This window comes from Lampetra planeri, chromosome 13, assembly GCF_965212315.1.
Source record: "Lampetra planeri chromosome 13, kcLamPlan1.2.h2, whole genome shotgun sequence".
NCBI classification, from domain to species: domain Eukaryota; kingdom Metazoa; phylum Chordata; class Hyperoartia; order Petromyzontiformes; family Petromyzontidae; genus Lampetra; species Lampetra planeri.
The window spans coordinates 7,720,310-7,739,111 of record NC_136119.1 but is presented as its reverse complement, the minus strand read 5'-3'; the positions used below and the strand labels follow the sequence as shown (position 1 = coordinate 7,739,111).

General features: G+C 40.1%; 1 protein-coding gene across 1 annotated transcript; it reads right to left on the bottom strand.

Moving 5' to 3' along the window:
• Positions 1-1,619: 1,619 nt before the first annotated feature.
• KIF27 (kinesin family member 27) lies at positions 1,620-17,713 on the bottom strand. Its single transcript, XM_078600084.1, has 20 exons — positions 17,558-17,713; positions 16,133-16,437; positions 15,676-15,876; positions 14,670-15,394; positions 14,105-14,209; positions 13,793-13,945; positions 13,337-13,480; positions 12,788-13,012; positions 11,937-12,103; positions 11,522-11,649; positions 11,202-11,378; positions 10,628-10,833; positions 8,882-9,079; positions 8,430-8,543; positions 6,676-6,852; positions 5,337-5,552; positions 5,004-5,207; positions 4,263-4,461; positions 3,494-3,655; positions 1,620-3,155 (listed from the first exon to the last, which is right to left on the bottom strand). The coding sequence occupies exons 1-20, from the start codon at positions 17,575-17,577 to the stop codon at positions 2,680-2,682; spliced, it is 4,302 nt and encodes a 1,433-aa protein (XP_078456210.1). The 5' UTR covers positions 17,578-17,713; the 3' UTR covers positions 1,620-2,679.
• Positions 17,714-18,802: the final 1,089 nt, after the last annotated feature.

The window sequence follows — 18,802 nt, the reverse complement described above, 5'->3', positions numbered from 1 at the left end:
TATTGTCACACCAACAGCGTTGCTATACAAATGGTTCTTGCCAGCATATAGAGAAAATATTAAGTAGTAAATAAAAGAGAGAAACTAACACGGGCCAGCAGGCCACACAATCAACCATGTTCCATTAGTGGTCCTACGGGCTAATCCCATTAAGACCATTGCCCGTATCTTGAGGAAGAGGGGTCCATGCTGCTGTACAAGCGACGAGACATCTTGACTGGTTTCCCGCATGTGCCTTCATTTAGGCAATCCATAAGTATTGGTGAAAATTAAACGCGTGTCGCCACGAATACACAACCTGGACGCTACGGAACCCATAATGCAGATTGATGTAATGAAACTACATCCAAAACAGTTGGAAAACTAATTCAGGAGATATTCCATGAAAAACTCCCGATGCAATGCTTCGTCTGATGACATATATATGGTATTCTTTATTGAAGTACAATACAAATACTATTTGGATAAATTCTAGTTCATTGTAAACCGTTAAAAATGTAAATGACTCGGGATGATAAGCAACATTAAAACTGAAAAGTAAAATGACATAATGTACCTTGATAGGTATATTGTGAGTGGCTTATTAACAAGTGTTTCAATTACAAACTACTTTTAGCAGAACATTACTATATTTTAGGTGGAAAACATTGTTTCAAATGCATTGTGTACATGGAAGAGAATTCTAAAAATCCACAAAGTCCGAAACTTCACAGATTACCCATGGTGCGCGACTCCTCCCGTAATACAAGGGACCATTTATCCTGAAATCAATACAAAGAATTAGAGTTTTAGCTCTCTCCTGGGAGCAGCCAATTCCTCTCACAATCCGTGGCACACCTCGTCGGCGGCTTATTATAATTATCATAACTTAATATAAAAATAATGGAAAGCACTTCGCATTGCAAATAGGCTACTGGCTTCTTTGCATTATGAACTATATTCCCCTTTTTCAGTGCTTCACATTGCAGATGTCGCTGGGTTTGCACTCCTTGCCCTTTTTTAAGTGCCAGCATAGCTACAGGTAGAATCGTCGAACTGAATTTATAAATAGAGGTGAAATACATTTTTTTTTGCAAAATTGTGTTTTGCATAAACACATACTTTCCAACACCTCCGATTAGCATGGTTGGCTACGTACGGTAAGAAATAAGTTCAACATACATACATACAGAGCTCTCCTAATTTGATCTGTTGAGTAATAAAGGTGTTTTGAATTTTTTGTCGAATTGGATATCAGGTGTAAGAAAATGCAAAACATATTTGAAAAGACTGCCAGATTTGCATTTCAAGTCTTAGGAAATGTAACCTCATCCGCAAATTGATCGCAGATTAATGGAGCCACTCATCACGTGACGCACTTCCCCTGTAATCTGTGAATCTTTTTCATATTAATGTTGTCGCATGGCTAATTACTCCTCTACCCGGTGGCACACTGCATCGATTGGCTCGAATATTTTTTCATGGATTGTGGCACAAACCTGCGGGGTGCATCATGTATTACAGGATCCGTGATATGCTCCTCCCATATCAGTGCATATTATTGGAGTTCTGATGTATATTAAAAGCTGTATACTTGTACATATGTTCCATTGCAAAACAAAGCAATACTCAGACAACAATTCAAATCTGGATGCTACATTTATTGTATAAAAGGCCATGTTTAATATAATTGGCTCCTAATCACTGAAATTTTCAAAATAAAGTTATATTGCACACTCAAAATCCCTTCAACAAAAATCCTCCACCCTAGCTAATTTCAAAACAAATGTATAGAGAACACGCAATTGCTGAGTCAATTAGAAAACATAGCATACAAAAATAAAAGAAGTTTAAAAAAAAAATTGACAATGAAATGTGTACTTGCAATATTTCTAAAGGCATATTTTTTTTATTCAAGGTACAAAAATTAGGTGTAATCACATCTATAAAATTAAACAAAACATTGGCTTATATAAAATATATGTACACTTTTTTAGTACTATAAATGAAACATACTATAAATTAGCATCTAAATAGTAAAAACTATACATTAATTTATTCCGATATTATTTAACTTAAATATCAGATTTTTTTCTTTATATATACACAAGAGGAAGACAATATATCTGGGAAAGTTAATTGAAGGTGGACTGGGATGAAAGTAAATGCTTAGGACAGATGGACAAGAGAGCAGGTTGGAGTGCTTTTGAAAGGCTAAACTTGATCATGAAAAGCAATTTACCAATGTATCAAAAAAGAAACCCTTTAATAAAATGATATGCATGAAAAACATGGACAATGGAACAACATTTGATAAGTGCACAAAGTATGGAGGGATGGATGCATGCATGCAAGTACTCCATTGAGAGAAAGAAAGAGGAACACATAGATTAGAGAAAATATGCATGTTAAAGACATTTTTTACGTTAAAAGAAGTGGTCCTGCACAGGACACTGCGAGAATGGATACTGGCTGGTAGTCAAGAATAACAATGCAATGCGCCTGAGAGGATGTCCACCATGAAGATGAAGTGATGATATTAGCTCATGTGCAGGTGGTAGGGAAATTGCTACAAGACAGGACCATGAGAGATGATATCTTGGGGAGACCTTCATCCAGCCATAGATTTATTGATGACTTTTGTGGACGTTTAAGGTGCTAAACAATGGGAGCAAAGTGCATAGCATCAAGGGTGTACATTTATGACCAGGGATTTTTTCCAGCATCAATGGAGTCTACAGGCATCGAGCTCACGCTTGAAGTGAGACTCGCACGCCGTGCCGTCACCTCCGAAGCTGGGATCTGCCGTAGCTCTTTACGAGGCTTCCTAACCGTCATAACGCGTCCTGTGTTCTCGGATACATGTGGTAGACGCAATGGGTGCTCATGTAGCTCGGTGGTACCAGGTGGATCCTCGGAGCTTTCAGAATGTCTGCGTGTTGTGGGCGGTGTTGGATGCCGCACAAGCTCTGCAATTTCTTCTCTCAGCCGACTCACCCGCTCTGCCCGGCTAAAACTAGAATTCTCGCTGTCTGCACCGACCTTTCCTCGTTCAAATACCTTTCCATGGTCTGACCACTCGTCAGGTTGTGCGTTGCCGTGCTCCACACCAGGATTAGACGTTTTATTCTCACTCCCTGTAGCCTTTACAGATTCCATGGAATTGTAGCCATTGCCTAGCAAAGTAAAATGTCATTTACTGACAGTTAACAAAACAATGGACAACAGCTAGAATTTCCACTAACATATAAACATGGTGTTCTTAATTACATTCCTTTATGGTATGTAAGTAGCTTAAGTAGCATAGATATGTGGTGTGAAGCTTAACTTGAATGTATAACATTCTAATGTTAAAGATATCAGACCAGGAAGTAGAATTTACAATTAATTCTAAAAGCAGAATCTAATTAGCATTATTTTTTATTAAATGCTCACGTAACATTGAGAAATATGTAATTTTTATTATAATGCATTCCAACAGACAACATCAAACACTGTGGAGAGATTTACATACCTTGTTGAGTGCTTTGTGAGTGCTTATGCTGGATGCTTTCTCCATTGCTTTCCTTTAACTTTTTCTTTAACTCACGGCTCGTCATCTTGTAGAAAAATAAGTCCTTTTCCAGTTGTTGCATTTTCTCATCATGAGTCTTTATATCATTAACACCATCCCCACCTAAAGAACAAAACAATAATACAGCATGCAATGAGATAATTGCATTATTGGAAGAAAATATTTGTCCATCTTATTCAGTTTTTCATATTCCGTAATGATAAGCATTCAATCACCTCATGCACACGTACAATACATTTTGCAGTTGGTGGGATTTACAAAATATGACATTTAAAAGTGATGAGCAATTCAAAACTGGCAACCAACAGTTCTAAAATATATATATGATGCTAGATTATATACAATTTGTCACTCAGCATGGGGTTTAAAAATGTAGCCAAACAAATCATGTTTCTACAATTCCAAAAACCATAAAAATATGAGTACTTTAATTCCATTAATGGTTTCATGCAATTCGAGCTATGCTGGAATACTAATTAGAAAACATACATTATATACATGTAAAATAAACTGCGTGCTTACATGAGCAATTGCTTAGAATTTTACCACGTAAAAAACGATGACAGTCTTTCACATACACCAATTTGCAACAAATAGCAATTGTCATTGTATATCATATTCCTGCTAACTGTAATGTGATCCGGTTCAAGATGAACAGTGATAAAATATAGTGCCGTTTATTGTTGACTTTTAATTAGCTGTGACCAACCGGCATGCTGTTGAAGCAGCAGCTGAACTTTTTGTTCATACTCTTGTTGAAGGACTGTAAGTTTCCTGTCCATATCCATGGCCACCCTGTCCAAGGCCAGCTCCAACTCCCGAACAATACGTTCCTGTTCGTCTGCACGCATTTCTGCCTCGGCACACTGCACATTCAGCCTGCGCTCTGCCTCGCGCAGAGACACGACCTATGCAAACACATGCACGCGCGCGCACACACACACACAAAAGTATCGTACTTTGCCAATCACATTCACTTTAACAGCGTGGTTGTTGATGTGGAATACTACAATCCAAAATATTTTCTCTGTAACAGTTTCTCAATGCAGTCCACAATGGAAACAGTACAACAACAAAATCTCAAGCTATAAAAAAAAATGGTGGTGGACACTGCCACAGTAAGTATTGTCACCATGCTCATAACATTGGTTGTTTACAAGCAATCAAGGAATATTTTTTGATATTTGTTTTGTTTCTTTGTGGTTTGCCAAAAGCATGGCAAATAGTAAATGCATATTTTTTTTCTAGAGAAACTGCTGACTTATCTGTACTTTTGCAGTGGAAACTTTGTGATCAAATTTGAAAATATATATATGGTGAAAACTCACTCTTCAATTTTTTATTTGCAAATTGAAATAAAAACAATGTTCCCTCCATAAATAAAACCCCTTTAAAATATATAAATCATGCCGACTTTTAGTTTTACCAATATTCCAAACGCAGTACCTACTTTGTCAAAATATCTACAGAGAAGGGTCCTGATTTCTGAATTAGACAAGCAGCTCAGCCTGCCCATCATGTTGGCTTGGCTCTGGGTCAGGGCACTGGTAGATGCTCGCAGGGCCCGCTGCTGGTTACTAATGAATTCATCCTTGTAGGCAATAGCTGCTTCTAAAGCATCTATCTCTTCATCCAGTCGAAACAGAGTCCTCTCCTGCAATGCACACCAACAAGACTCTTATCACATGCATAAAATGGCTTTCCCGAAGTAACAAAACATGTATAAAATTCCAAAATAAACGAGTGTTGGCAGGTTTTATTTAATCAATTAAACTGTGTTTACCTCAGTACCCAGGACATTGCCTGCCTTAAGTTTGTTTTCAAGCTCTATCCTGCGCTCGTGCAGCTGCTGCTTTTCCTGCTGCAGGACAGCCAACTCCTCAGCTGCCCTACGCTGTTCTGCATCACTTGTAGTCCCAAGTTTCTTGCTCCGATCGGAAATCTCTCGGTCCACTATGTCCAGGCGGCTTGACAAACGAGTCAAGTCATTATTGAGCACCTGGAAACATAAAATATTCAAAAACTACACAGTATATAACATTTACGAATGCAGCCCAGCACCTCTTACTTGCATTGATAAGGAGGGTGGCTACTGATAAGATCCTGTAATCCAAGACAATCCACAAAAATACATCTCCCAACTTCTAGATTTGAAGCTTTCGTGACTGCAAGGATTCATATTCTTAGGTTTTTTCCGGTAAAGTCACGTAGGCAAGTACTTGATACAGCAAGCGTGCTGTGAACCGTCACAGCACGCTTGCTGTATCAAGTACTTGCTGTGACGGTTCGACCTAAAGACGGAAGCTTGTGTTGCCGCCGAAACGTCGTGATTTTTATTTTATTTTACTTTTATTAATTTTAATTTTTTACCTACGTGACTTTACCGAAAAAACCTAAGAATACATCTCCCAACCTTTCCCTAAAAGCACGAATATGATTTCCCACGCGAATGAAAACATCTCGGATAATAGGATTAGTGGTGTACTTCCAAGAAGCAATGTCCAGGTGGCTCTTTTGTGTGAATAAATGCAGAGGATAAATTTGCAGCATGACTCCTCTTATCCATGAAACATGTGTAAATAGGAAGATGCAAAAGAGGTGTCGTGTAGTGTGCTGTGATTCACAACTGTGACAGTATCAAGAGTAGCGAGACATAGGCAGTGGTAAAATGATCATCACTGCAGGTACATTAACCATAAATATGCACCGTGTACTTCAAAGTGGACATTAAGCATCATGTCACGTTATGCAAAAAAGAATTGGTCATGTATGTTAGCATCAGAGCCAAAATTTGCCAAGTTGAAAACCGATTTGCAAATCACTTAATCGAGTCAACCCACGTAACATTTCTCCTGAATTGAAGACTATACACATCTGTGACACATAGTGCATTCGTGAAAGCCTTGCACTATAATGGCACACATCTCATAAATTATCATTACCTTTGGATAATGCAGAAAATGGAACCTGAAATTGGTTTCCGATGCAGCAAGTTTATTGTGTTATATCAATCATGGCTGCATAAAAAGTTAGATATCCAGTTATAATCTGGGCTTTGCAAAACATTTCTTTGTTATTTTATCACTGTGCATGAGAAAGCTCGGTGGAGGATTTGTTTGTACCTGACTTGATCGTAGACGCTTAATCTCTAGCTGGCTTCTCTCCTGAAACAGGGCTTCTTTCTTAGCTAATATGTCTTCACGCCTGCTAAGTTCCTGCTGTAGCTCCAACAGGGCATGCCGCTGCTCAAGAACCCGCTCCATCTCCTCATCCAGACAGGCCTTCTGCTCTTCAAGCTTCTGCACGAACAGCCACATGACACAGCTGTTTGTATTTATGTTGAATTTCTTTCTCACCGTATGTTGCCAACCATGCTTATTGGAGGTGCGAGAGAAGGACAACTAAACACAAAAAGCACTTCTCCAAACATGATTGTTCAATCTAGATTTAAAAGTGCATATAGCTCCAGTGGCTTCCTAATGTCAGAAGGAAGAGTGTTCCAGACAGCTGCAGAAGCGCATCCGAAAGCGTGTGATGCACTGACCATCTTTATTTGATGGTGTCTTTATCTCACCAGTGAAATAAAGCTGTCGATGAATGCCTCATGAAGTCTATCACACACAAGTAATCTTCCTCAAAACTACTTTGTGTAAATAACGGCATTAAACTGGATTATACGGGAATAACAATAAAAAAAGGTCCATGATACAGTGGGCGTAAAACTGTTTTGCATTGTATATTTCAGCGCAATTCCCAAACATACATTTAATCTATATGATGGAGGGGTGGCAGGATGGTTGGTGCACTACGTTGTACCAGAATCCTGGTTCAATTACCAGCAATGGCTGACATCGGTGATGGATGTCTGAACTTGCCCTGGAGTTCCCCAAACCACCCCCCCTCCTCTGACCCCCACCGTTATCTCCCTGCACTGACCAGCATGTAAAAGTATGTTCAAACAACCCCTACAGCTACAGTCAACATGTATATAGTATAATATGATCACCTATCCCGAGCATTTGTGCAGGATCCACGGCCATGTTGGAGGCGTAAATTCTGTATTTATCGTTTTTGCTGCCTTTCGCAAGCTTGATATATATTACTTATATAATTATTTTAGCATTATTTATTTACATTTAAGCTATTTTCTCTATTTTTCACTCCTATCGTTTTTTTTATTGTTTGCTGTTTTAACCTGCTAACCCACCCATACTGGACACCTGTGAAAAAGAGCTTCATAGCTCATCGGATTCCTCCAGTCGAGATAAAGATTCTGAAAAGTCTACACGCACGAACCTGGCTCAGTGCTGTGGGATGTGGATGATGTCATCGCGCAGATGTATGAGGTGACGTCACTAACATGCACAAGCACCTGTGTGTCAGCCAGCCAACCCAGCCAGGAATCCAGACAGGAAGCCAGCCAGAATATATTTTTTACTGGTAGGAACCTCCTGGTTACACCAGCCCACAGGGGATTATTGTGTCCGTCGTGCAGGGAGGGGCTGGGTGGGGAGGGAGGGGCTGGGTGGAGATGGTGCATAGGGGCTGAGAGGGGACGGTGGGGCTGGGTGCGGAGTGGATGGTGGGGAGGGTGGGGCTGGATGGGGAGGGGCCCTTATAAAACTTAACGTTTAACCTACTCACACCGGCTTGTGCCCGCCCTCACAGTCGGGCATATTTGCGGAATACACCACGCCGCCGTTGACCCTGGCCATTGACCGAGCAACCCAATGTTCCTACCAGCTCCCTCCGCAGAAATGTGTTTGTAATATAGTATGATTTACATGTGTATTTTCAGTATTTGCATTGAAGAATTGTATGAAGTGTAGTAAAACGATTCAATGTGAAATAAAAAACAATCATGGAATATTTAGACCTTGTCTTCAATGGACATGAAGGTTCCAATTTGCTTTTGTTTTTGAAGAGCCGCCATCTCTAGAGACTTTACTTCCAGGACCTTCTGCTGTTGTTCATTCTTCTTCTCAAGATCCTGAAGGCAGAGTATTAGAAATGTGAAAATAACTTTTATTTACCTTAAAATTACTACTTGGGGAAAACTTTAATATGATACTTAATGAGCAGTACATATCATATGAAAAACAACTTCAAAGGCTACTGGCCCATGGATGTTGTAATTTTACAGCATACAATACATAATGCCATACAATGTGGCAACATGTTACTAAAACCCACCATTCACTCCAATATTGTAATAATTCATATTATTCACTTTACCAGCTTCAGAAAGTGTATTTTTTAAATATATAAAGGTAATATACCTTTTTACACCAAGAATATCAAAAGTGCATTCATAAAAAAATGTGAAACCTTAATGCGCTGCAGTTCCCTTTCCATCTCATTCTCCAACCGCCTCTTTTGCTCGGTCTCAGCTTGCAGTTTCTTATGGAAAGAGGCTTGCTGCTGCTTCATAACCTCCACCTGCCGCTCCAAATCCTTCTGACGCTTATCACCTTGTGTTGCTATTGAAGCCAGCTTCTCTGTGTCCTGATGCTTCTTATGCAGCTTCTGTTCAAAAAGATACACACATTGGGATTTTAAATAAAACTAAACTGAAAGCATTTTTATTTTACCAGGTAAGGCCCACCCGAGCTATTTCGCTCTTTTTCAGAAGCGACCTGGCCATAAATGATAGCTCAACGAAGTGACTTATGCAGAAATTTAAAGCAGCCAAATACTCTAAAAGCATGTTTTAAAATGTGGAGGGAAAAACCGGAGGAAGTGGAGAAAAATCCACGCAACCACGGGGAGAACATGCAAACTCCAAATATATAGTCGTCAAGGTCGGGATCGATCCCATGACCTCCTGCATACCAGGCGAGGAAGTTAACATCTTGCCACCATAGCACCCAAACTGTTAAAGTATTAACAAATCTATTCCATAATTAGCTAACTTTTTGTATATATACCCAATAGCCAATGTATGAAAGGGTTAACCAAAACTTTAATTTAAAAACCACTGTTAAATTAAAAGCCTTTTTTTGGTAATTACTTCACACCATACACACATTTCGATGTCATAACATGCGATGTTATCCCACCGTCACGTGTCGTGCAATGTCATCTTGTTACCCAACTCAACTACTCACCATGAGCGATCTACTGCTCGATCGTGAAATACTCAATCGTGAATTGAACAAAGGTCACCAGAATTGTTTATTCAACACATATGATTGTCTCCCTGTGTCAAGTGATACAGCTATCGTGCTGTGACGGTTCCACCTGACGACGGAGGCTTGTGTTGCCTCCGAAACGTCGTGATTTTTATTTAATTTTAATTTTTTTAATTTTAATTTTTTACCTACGTGACTTTACCGAAAAAACCTAAGAATATGAATCCTTGCAGTCACGAAAGCTTCAAATCTAGAATTAATGTCTCCCTGTGCTTCACGCAAAAATGTAGGAATGTAACCACTCCACTGGCAATGCAATGTATTACCACATTTGGAAATCATGGTACTTAAAAAAATATTTATTTATCTGATTTGTACTGTTTCTGTGATATTGTCCGATTTACTTGGTCGATGAATTGGTTTTAATTGATTGATCAATTGTTATGTGCCTGGTGGTGCATATACCATACTGAAAATAAATGTTCGTCAGATATTGTAAATACCTACCATATTCTTATGTGTTTCAGATAAAAAACATACTGTAGATGTTCTTTACAATATAAAAACCACGTGTGATCAATTTCGGCAAACTCAGACCTGCATATTTGTCCTCAAATTCGATGTAATTTTGAAAACAAAGACGCCACATCTCGCACACTACAATTAGTCACACCTGGCAAAAAGTGAATGTACACCACAGGGAATATATAAATGTCCGCATTAAAGGACACATGCTTACAGAAAAATAAATTGTCCATTCTTATCAACAAGGAAAATACATTTCACATCTCTTTAGCTTAAATGTTTAACTAGATGTAATTCATAGCACAAAAGCATTATTGCGGATTTTTTTATGCAAAGGAATTCTTTTACTGCTTACATTTTACTTTACAAACATAGAAAGAGCAATTCACTGGACCACAACCTCAATCCAGCTTCTGACCTGAATGTTAACCTTGGCGGCTTCCATCCTTTTGCGAAACTCCTTCTGCAAGCGTGCTTTCTCAGCCACATCCCTCATTTCCTTTTGCTCGACCTCTTGCAGCTGCCGCTGGGACTCCTGAAGTTCTGCTCGTGCCGCAGTGGTCTCACGCTCTGCCTCCCGCATTTTCTCAGAGTACTCTCGGTTCATCGCCTGCGCCATTTTGCCTGGCAATGCCCACCAATGCCCATTAAATCGATCATTTATTTGCAGATCTCAAATTACTTCCTATCATATGCAAAATGTTTAAAAAACTTCACCACAGTGTATACCTATGTATCAAATAGGTAGAGGTTGTTTGAAACTCATGCTAGTTTAATTATCACCCATGAAATATAAAAGAGCATTCATTAATGACATTGTGTGGGGTGAACATGTTTTGACAGGATGATGGATGAGCTACTCAATTTCATCTTAAACAAGGGTTCATTTATGCAATATGTATTTGCAACATTTTTTATTCCACTGCACATCTTTATTTGAAGTATGCAAGAGTGAGCTAACGATACTCAAACCAGAGTTAAGCAGTCCGTACCTGTTTTAACAAGTTCGCGGATCAGCTCTTCCTTCATACGGATGTTTATTGCAAGCTCGCGGTTCTTCTGCTGCGCCTGCATGAAGCGTATCTCCGAATCCTTCAGCCGCCTTTTGTTCACCATTTGGCTCTTTTGTAAAAGGGCCTCCTCATCATCATTTCCAGCCACACTAACACCTGCTCAGCCCAGATAGAACGTTATCTTTCATTAATATAATTAAGGCTTTATAACTTATTTTTTTATACTTTTCTTGGTATTACAAACTTTTGTATAAAAAAAACCTATTTTGTATTAGTGGCCATTTTAAATTATACATCACCTGATGAAGTGATCATTTTAGGGATCTCCCCACTTTGCTCTGCTATCTTAGACACAAAGCCTCTGCTTTGTTTGTTGATGCTCATGAATGAAGTTGGTTTACGGCTCCACGTCCGATTAACAGAGCGCCTAGAAACACAATGCATGGGTTCAGAATTCAACAAATGAAAATGCAAAATTGTACTATTTGATCAAGCACCTTCTTACTCTGTGCAACCACAAATAATATGGGTATATTCACATAATAAACAGAATAACCAATACATATATAGAACAGTCTGCCAACATGTATGCTTAAACTTGCAATCCAGTCCTATAGTACATTTACAATATGTTAATTCATTACTCACGTGTAAAAAAGGTAGGCGATTTGGGGAGACAACAAATAACCTGTTCAATTACTTGGACGAATTTACCTGAAGTTGCTGTGTAGCTCAGGCTTATCCATCTCATCACCATCATCAGAGAAACTCTCCCGCAGCACCTCGTCCTGTTCCTCCAGCTGTTTTAGCAGAAGCTGACTGCGGGCATGGAATCTGGCCACCACACGCTCCAGAGAGTACGTCGGAGGGCTCGTGTGCACCTGCAACACCGGAATTTACTTAAGGGCACACACTTTCATGTCTGAGAGCTTACCAAGAATTGTATTAGCATGCACAATTATATATATATATATACACACACTTGTGGACTGTAGCATACATGTGCAATATCGTATGTCAATAAAGGGTCAATATAGTGGCTTCAGTACATGGTTTAGTATTGTAGCATGGTTTTACCACCTGGAAACCAACAGATGTTCATATATTGGTAGATAATATGGAGTCCTTATATGTTTAATAATTAAAAAAACTAAATTTGCATATCCAATTATAGAAGTTTGTACAGGAATATTTAATGCAAGATCATGTTTTCTAAACTTGCTTTCTGTGTTCGGATGTATGCATAATAAAATACTTTTTGCTGCAGTGCTGAATACCAAATCTGTCTGCCCAATCTTAGGACTACTTATATGAAGATATGCAAAGTGTAAAAACCATCCTAGCTGAATCTTGAGCATGCATTCTGTGCTAAAGAGAAACATCACATAGCCTTGGAAGCATTTTGGCTGTCAATTGAACATACCTCATCAATCGTAGCAGCAATGTCATCACTTTTTTTTACTGCCAACTACATCATTACAATCAAGCATTTCATATAAAACTATCATACATAACTGAACATTTGTGAATTCAAATTGCATTAAAAAAAAAAGTATTTCCCACACCTTTCGAGCCTTCTGTGTAAATAGGCTTTGGCTGGCTTGCTCAGCACTTAAGTGGATAGGTCGGACAGCCTTGAGAGGAACTGTGTGTGGGCGTCTAAAAGGCTCCGATAAGACAGGACTGACGGGGACAATATCTGGATTTATGCCAGCATGCTGTGATTTCAGCATATGCAACTTGTTCTCAAAATCTGCAATCACCATCTGTTGCTCAACCACCTTGTCACTCTGTGCAAACACAAATATGGGTAAATGTTATTTTTTTTTCAATCATAACCAATGCTTATATACAGCAGCCTGTGCATGTTTTTGCTTCAATATGCAATATTATGCAAAAATACACGAACAGTATAAATGTTTTACTGTTGTAACAATGAGGTTGATTATTCCGGATTTCTTTTCAATTGTGGACTGTTAGCATTTCATTTTGAAATCAGTGTAAGCAGGAAAAAAAGTAAAGCGACATAAAGAAAACATTTAATAAAAATTACAATTTAAACACTATCAGCATGGCCAAATATCCTAAGCAACTGAATGTCAACACAAACACACCTGTTGTTTGTAGCGCTCCATGGCGTCCTCCAGAGCAGCCAGGCACTCCTTGTTCTCTGCTTCAAGTGCCATTACCTTCTCATGCAGCTCTTGTAGCTCCTTTTCTTTTAGTCCAAATACATTCTCGTCTGCTGCCAGACCATCCTTAAAATGTTTGCAAATGTACAATAAAAAAAAACCCAGACCATCCTTAAAATTTTTAGCAAATCTACAATTTCAAAAAATAAATTCGAACCACCTTTTTTAATATTACATGCCAAATAAATGCAATTACAGTACATATACGTTTTCATGTTATGTAAACAATTGCTATAATTGCCTTGTCACGCTACATGTATACTGTTGCAAATTATGAACAAAAATAATCCCTACCAGCTCCAACACAACGACAAAAATAGACCGATGCATAAACCCAGAGCATACAAAAGGCATGTTTGCACGAGGTTATTTGCCAACCTGGCATTTCTTGAGTTCTCGTTTGAGCTGCAGGATAGTAACATGGTGTGGATCCTCGCCTGTGCTCTGCACCCCACTATCCTTTTCAGATGCAGTTGCAATGTCATCTCTATACTCTTCTGCAAGGTCAAGCCATTCCTTTGCACGTTGAGCCTGTCGTGAGTAGAGCAATGTAGACTGGTATTCTCATGGCATGCTATTGCAGACTTATTTATTAAGGCACAGAGACAGTTTACATTTAAAAGTGTGAGGAATCCACTTTCGATATATCAAACAATGTTTCCGTAAAATAACTTTTCAAAATATACATACCTGGTTCCGTGTAATGTTGGAGGCTCTACGTAATTCCATGAGAAAGCGGTAAGCTTCATCTGTACAATTTCGGTAGTGGTTGCACTCCGTCTGTAAACTTCCCACCTTATTCATAAACAGAAAGCACTTAGGCAAGGATGGCATGGCTTCTAAAATGTAACAGTAGTTCCGTTATCTAAATTTATTGAGTCCACGCCTTTAATGAATGCGCATTCTTTTCGTTTTGTTAATCCAATATAAATTAATGAAGTGTAATTAGCATCTAATTGTGGGTAATTAACACAAAAAATGCGTGCAGGTGTTGCATGTATCAATGTGCTGTGATATGTTGTGACTGCTGCTATATTTATTTATTGGGAAAAATATGAAAACCTAAGATTTAGAATATTTTCATTTTAGAATCTTTAGACTGAAAATGCATCTACTGTATATAATTAGTTAAATCCCGTATCAATATACCACTTTTACAACCACCAGGTACAGTTAAAATATAGGGGGGGAATGTAAAAAAAAATATTTTTAAAGTAACCATTTTATTGTTATATTTTATTTTCAAAGATCTCACCTGATCCTCCAAGGATTTTATACGCAACCTGTCTTGAGCTTGGAAATCTTGTGATACATGACTGGCTCGTGTTGCTAAAGTAGATCGCTGATTGTGAAGGGCTTCACGCAACGTCTTGATTTCCTGCTCCATTTCATCTATTCTGTCCCAGTCTGGGTTGTAGTTTACAACTGGTTTATTACGGATGTTTTTGGCCCTGTTTGCATACTTCAACGAATTAATAGTCTCGTCAAAGTTTCCTGATGAGGGACTGATGCAGGCGATCATTAGTGTCTTTGCATTACCTCCAAGCGAGTCCTTTAGAATTCTAGTGATTTTGGCATCACGATAGGGAATGTGAGAGCTCTTTCGTTTTGGGTCCCCTAAGGCACTTATGACATTACCAAGGGCAAGAAGGCCACTGTTGATCTGTATGGACTCCTTGAACCTCTCTCCTGTGTTGCCAGTTTTTGATACCCTTTCAGAACCAGCCAGGTCAACAAAGTGAAACTTTGATGATAGTGACTCGAAAGCATTCACTTCAGATTCATCGTGTAGGTTGTCTCCAGAGTTGGATGACCCATAGGGACGCCTCTGAGTAACAGTCAGGGTGAATATGGTGTGTGACCGACTTGAGTGCTCATTCATCTGGGTAGTGCCAGTATGCCGAGCAGCATTACCAGCCTCCAATAAACTTAACACCTCATCCTCCGTCTCCACCACACTCTCTTTTGTCCCAATAATAACTGTAAAAATGCAAGTATGCAGAAAGGAACCAAAGTCAAGGAATTAGTACGCTTAATATATACAGTATATACGTATTGTAAATATAGTTGCTACATCATACAATATAAAAGTTTATAGATTGAATACATAATTGTAAAGTATAAAATCTGTAAGCGTTTTATAAACCGGAATTTTTCTTAAAGAAGAAATTCCCAGATTAAATAAGATCGTCATTAATAATAAGTTGTAGAGTTGACTTGCACAAAGGTCAAAATAACAATAATGTATTGACAGTATCTACCTGTATTCCCTTTGTCATCCTCTCTGATGTGCATATCTTTACTCAACGTCTCAATATCCAAAAGGTCTCTCAGCTCCTCCTTGTAAACTTCAATGTAAGACACACCAACGGAAAAGTCCGTATTGTGGCTTTCCTTCATTGCAAAAAACAAATCTGCAATTGCTCGTGGGATGATTCCCCTCTCATCCTCAATACTCGAGGCTGAAAAACACATTAGGTATCAGGTGCAAATATTGGGCAATCTCATAAAAACATTACAGAATTATATACCAATCATAAGCAGTACATTTAAAACTGTTGTCCATATTTTACATGCCTTTGGGTTTGCACTAAGGAAATGACTATACATTTTACCCCACAATATAATGTAATTGCAAGATGAATTATTACTTTGCATCGTTAAATTAATCTCGGGTTTTTTTTATTTCAGGAACATGGAAATTCTGTGTTTCCTCACCAATGTTTGCTCCTCCTATTGTAAACGTCTTTCCAGAGCCTGTCTGGCCATATGCAAAAACTGTCACATTGTAGCCATCAACAAATGATTTCACAAGTGGCTGTATACACGTCTTGTACACCTCTTCCTGTGCCACTTTTGACCCAAACACGTGGTCAAAAGTAAACGCTCGGTCTTTTCCCAGCAGAATTTGTTGGCTCCCTGGTACTACTCGTACACATGTCTGCTGGCTGTAAAGAATTTCATTACGTAACAGTGGACGAATCCTCACTGCTACTCTCACCAGCGTGTCATCCATTCCAATGCTGGAAAATTCAGAAAACACATGCGGGAATGATAAAGTTTAAAAAAAAAGCACTTTCAAATATTCCACTGTAACAATTACCGTATGAAGTCCAAGTACAATACTGCAATTACTTAAATGCTCAAGTTAAATATAAATTCACCATTTCCGTAACTTTTTGAAAGAGCGAATGTGTCACTCTCAGCAAGACAAATTTACCTTGTCGAATTCTGCAACATCACATCATTACCAATTATAATTTAGTTTCACAATTGTCTTCAAATAGCCACCGTTGAAGTCTTTGTGGGCAACAGTTGAAGAATGCGTTCACGAGCGACGTTACGACCATGTGTGATTAAACAAATCATGGCAATGTGCTGTGAAGGATCATTGGCCGAAACGTCGCCTATTACATAGTTATTCTTTTCCGTACGTGCTGCAAACGAACAGGGCTAGCATAATCAAGGTGTTTGGGTTAGATCGCGTACGTATGTGTCGTCACCCTCCACCACCCGACACATTCAGTGAGGTTTGTCACGTAAACAACACGCCAATGAGTTATTATTGTAGCCCAGCCAAAGGGTAAAAACCCAATTATCATATTTTGCTACTGGCAAATGAGGTTCCAATGGTGTAAATGCTTTCCCCGAGCTCTAATACTCTGATGGTGCATTGTCCTTGAGTTGTGCGCCTTTTGGCGTCATCTGGTCCAACACCATGTGAGACTAGGCTCTAAGGAAAGCTGTCTCGGGTGTGGACCAATCAACTTCAAGGACAGTGCATACATTATCAGAGTTGTGTTTTTTGTTTGCAAACATGAATCCTTGTAAAAACAAGGTGTCACTTTTGTTGCCAGATAAAAGGGTAAAAACCAATTATCATATAGAGCTAGCATATTTACAACGACAGCGTGGTACCGCGTTGTGCGATACAGTTATCATTGCAAGTGGAGGATGTTTTCATCGCCTCGATATGAACGTTGTACTCTGAATAGTTAACCGTAGTCGCGAAACACACAAAAGGCCCAGTAGGTGCCTCGCCCTGCGGCCTTGCTTTTAAACTTGCACATCTATTGTTACACACCGTGCCGCCGCCGCCGCCGTATCGCTCGCCAAAAAAAAAGCAAGACGCAAAATCCGTACCCGCTGTTGCTCCTCTGCATCAGAACGCACGCTAAAAAAACAACCAAAAAGTTGTGTCATTAAATAAAATCGTAATTTAATTGCGACCCAACATCGTTCTTTCAAAGTCGGCGTTGGTTTACGGGACGCGGCGCGGGCGTTGGTGGGGGAAGAAGTGCGTCGCCTAGCAACGGCTACCCGGCATGCAGCGCGACGGGAGCAGGCGGGGAGCAGCTGCACCCAGACCGGTGTAGCTGCACTCAGACCGGTGTAGCTGCACTAAAACCGGTGTAGCTGCACTCAGACCGGTGTAGCTACACTAAAACCGGTGTAGCTGCACCCAGACCGGTGTAGCGGTACTAAAACCGGTGTAGCTGCACCCAGACCGGTGTAGCTGCACCCAGACCGGTGTAGCTGCACCCAGACCGGTGTAGCTGCACCCAGACCGGTGTAGCGGTACTAAAACCGGTGTAGCTGCACTCAGACCGGTGTAGCTGCACCCAGACCGGTGTAGCGGTACTAAAACCGGTGTAGCTGCACTCAGACCGGTGTAGCTGCACCCAGACCGGTGTAGCGGTACTAAAACCGGTGTAGCTGCACTCAGACCGGTGTAGCTGCACCCAGACCGGTGTAGCGGTACTAAAACCGGTGTAGCTGCACCCAGACCGGTGTAGCTGCACTCAGACCGGTGTAGCTGCACTAAAACCGGTGTAGCTGCACTCAGACCGGTGTAGCTACACTAAAACCGGTGTAGCTGCACTCAGACCGGTGTAGCGGTACTAAAACCGGTGTAGCTGCACTCAGACCGGTGTAGCTGCACCCAGACCGGTGTAGCTGCACTAAAACCGGTGTAGCTGCACCCAGACCTGTGTAGCTGCACTCAGACCGGTGTAGCTGCACTCACACCGGTGTAGCTGCACTCAGACCGGTGTAGCTGCACTCAGACCGGTGTAGCTGCACAGAAACCGGTGTAGCTGCACCCAGACCTGTGTAGCTGCACTCAGACCTGTGTAGCTGCACAGAGACTGGTGTAGCTGCACCCAGACCGGTGTAGTTGCACTCAGACCGGTGTAGCTGCATTCAGACCGGTGTAGCTGCACTGAAACCGGTGTAGCTGCACAGAGACCGGTGGAGCTGTCCAGTGTACCCGCAGCAATGAAGCAAATATAAATTAGCGTAAAAAACCAACTGCATTGCAAGAGAAATAGAAAATATTTCATGAAGCAATGCACTTGTTGTGGACTGCCAGAGCAATAATATTTACAA

Excerpts from the sequence above, each read along its gene's own strand:
- KIF27 (XM_078600084.1), bottom strand. The coding sequence starts at position 17,577 with ATGCAGAGGAGCAACAGCGG. Across the intron at positions 14,210-14,669 it reads TAAAATCCTTGGAGGATCAG|GTGGGAAGTTTACAGACGGA; the intron begins GTGAGATCTTTG and ends TTTATGAATAAG. Across the intron at positions 3,156-3,493 it reads CTCACAAAGCACTCAACAAG|GCAATGGCTACAATTCCATG; the intron begins GTATGTAAATCT and ends TTACTTTGCTAG.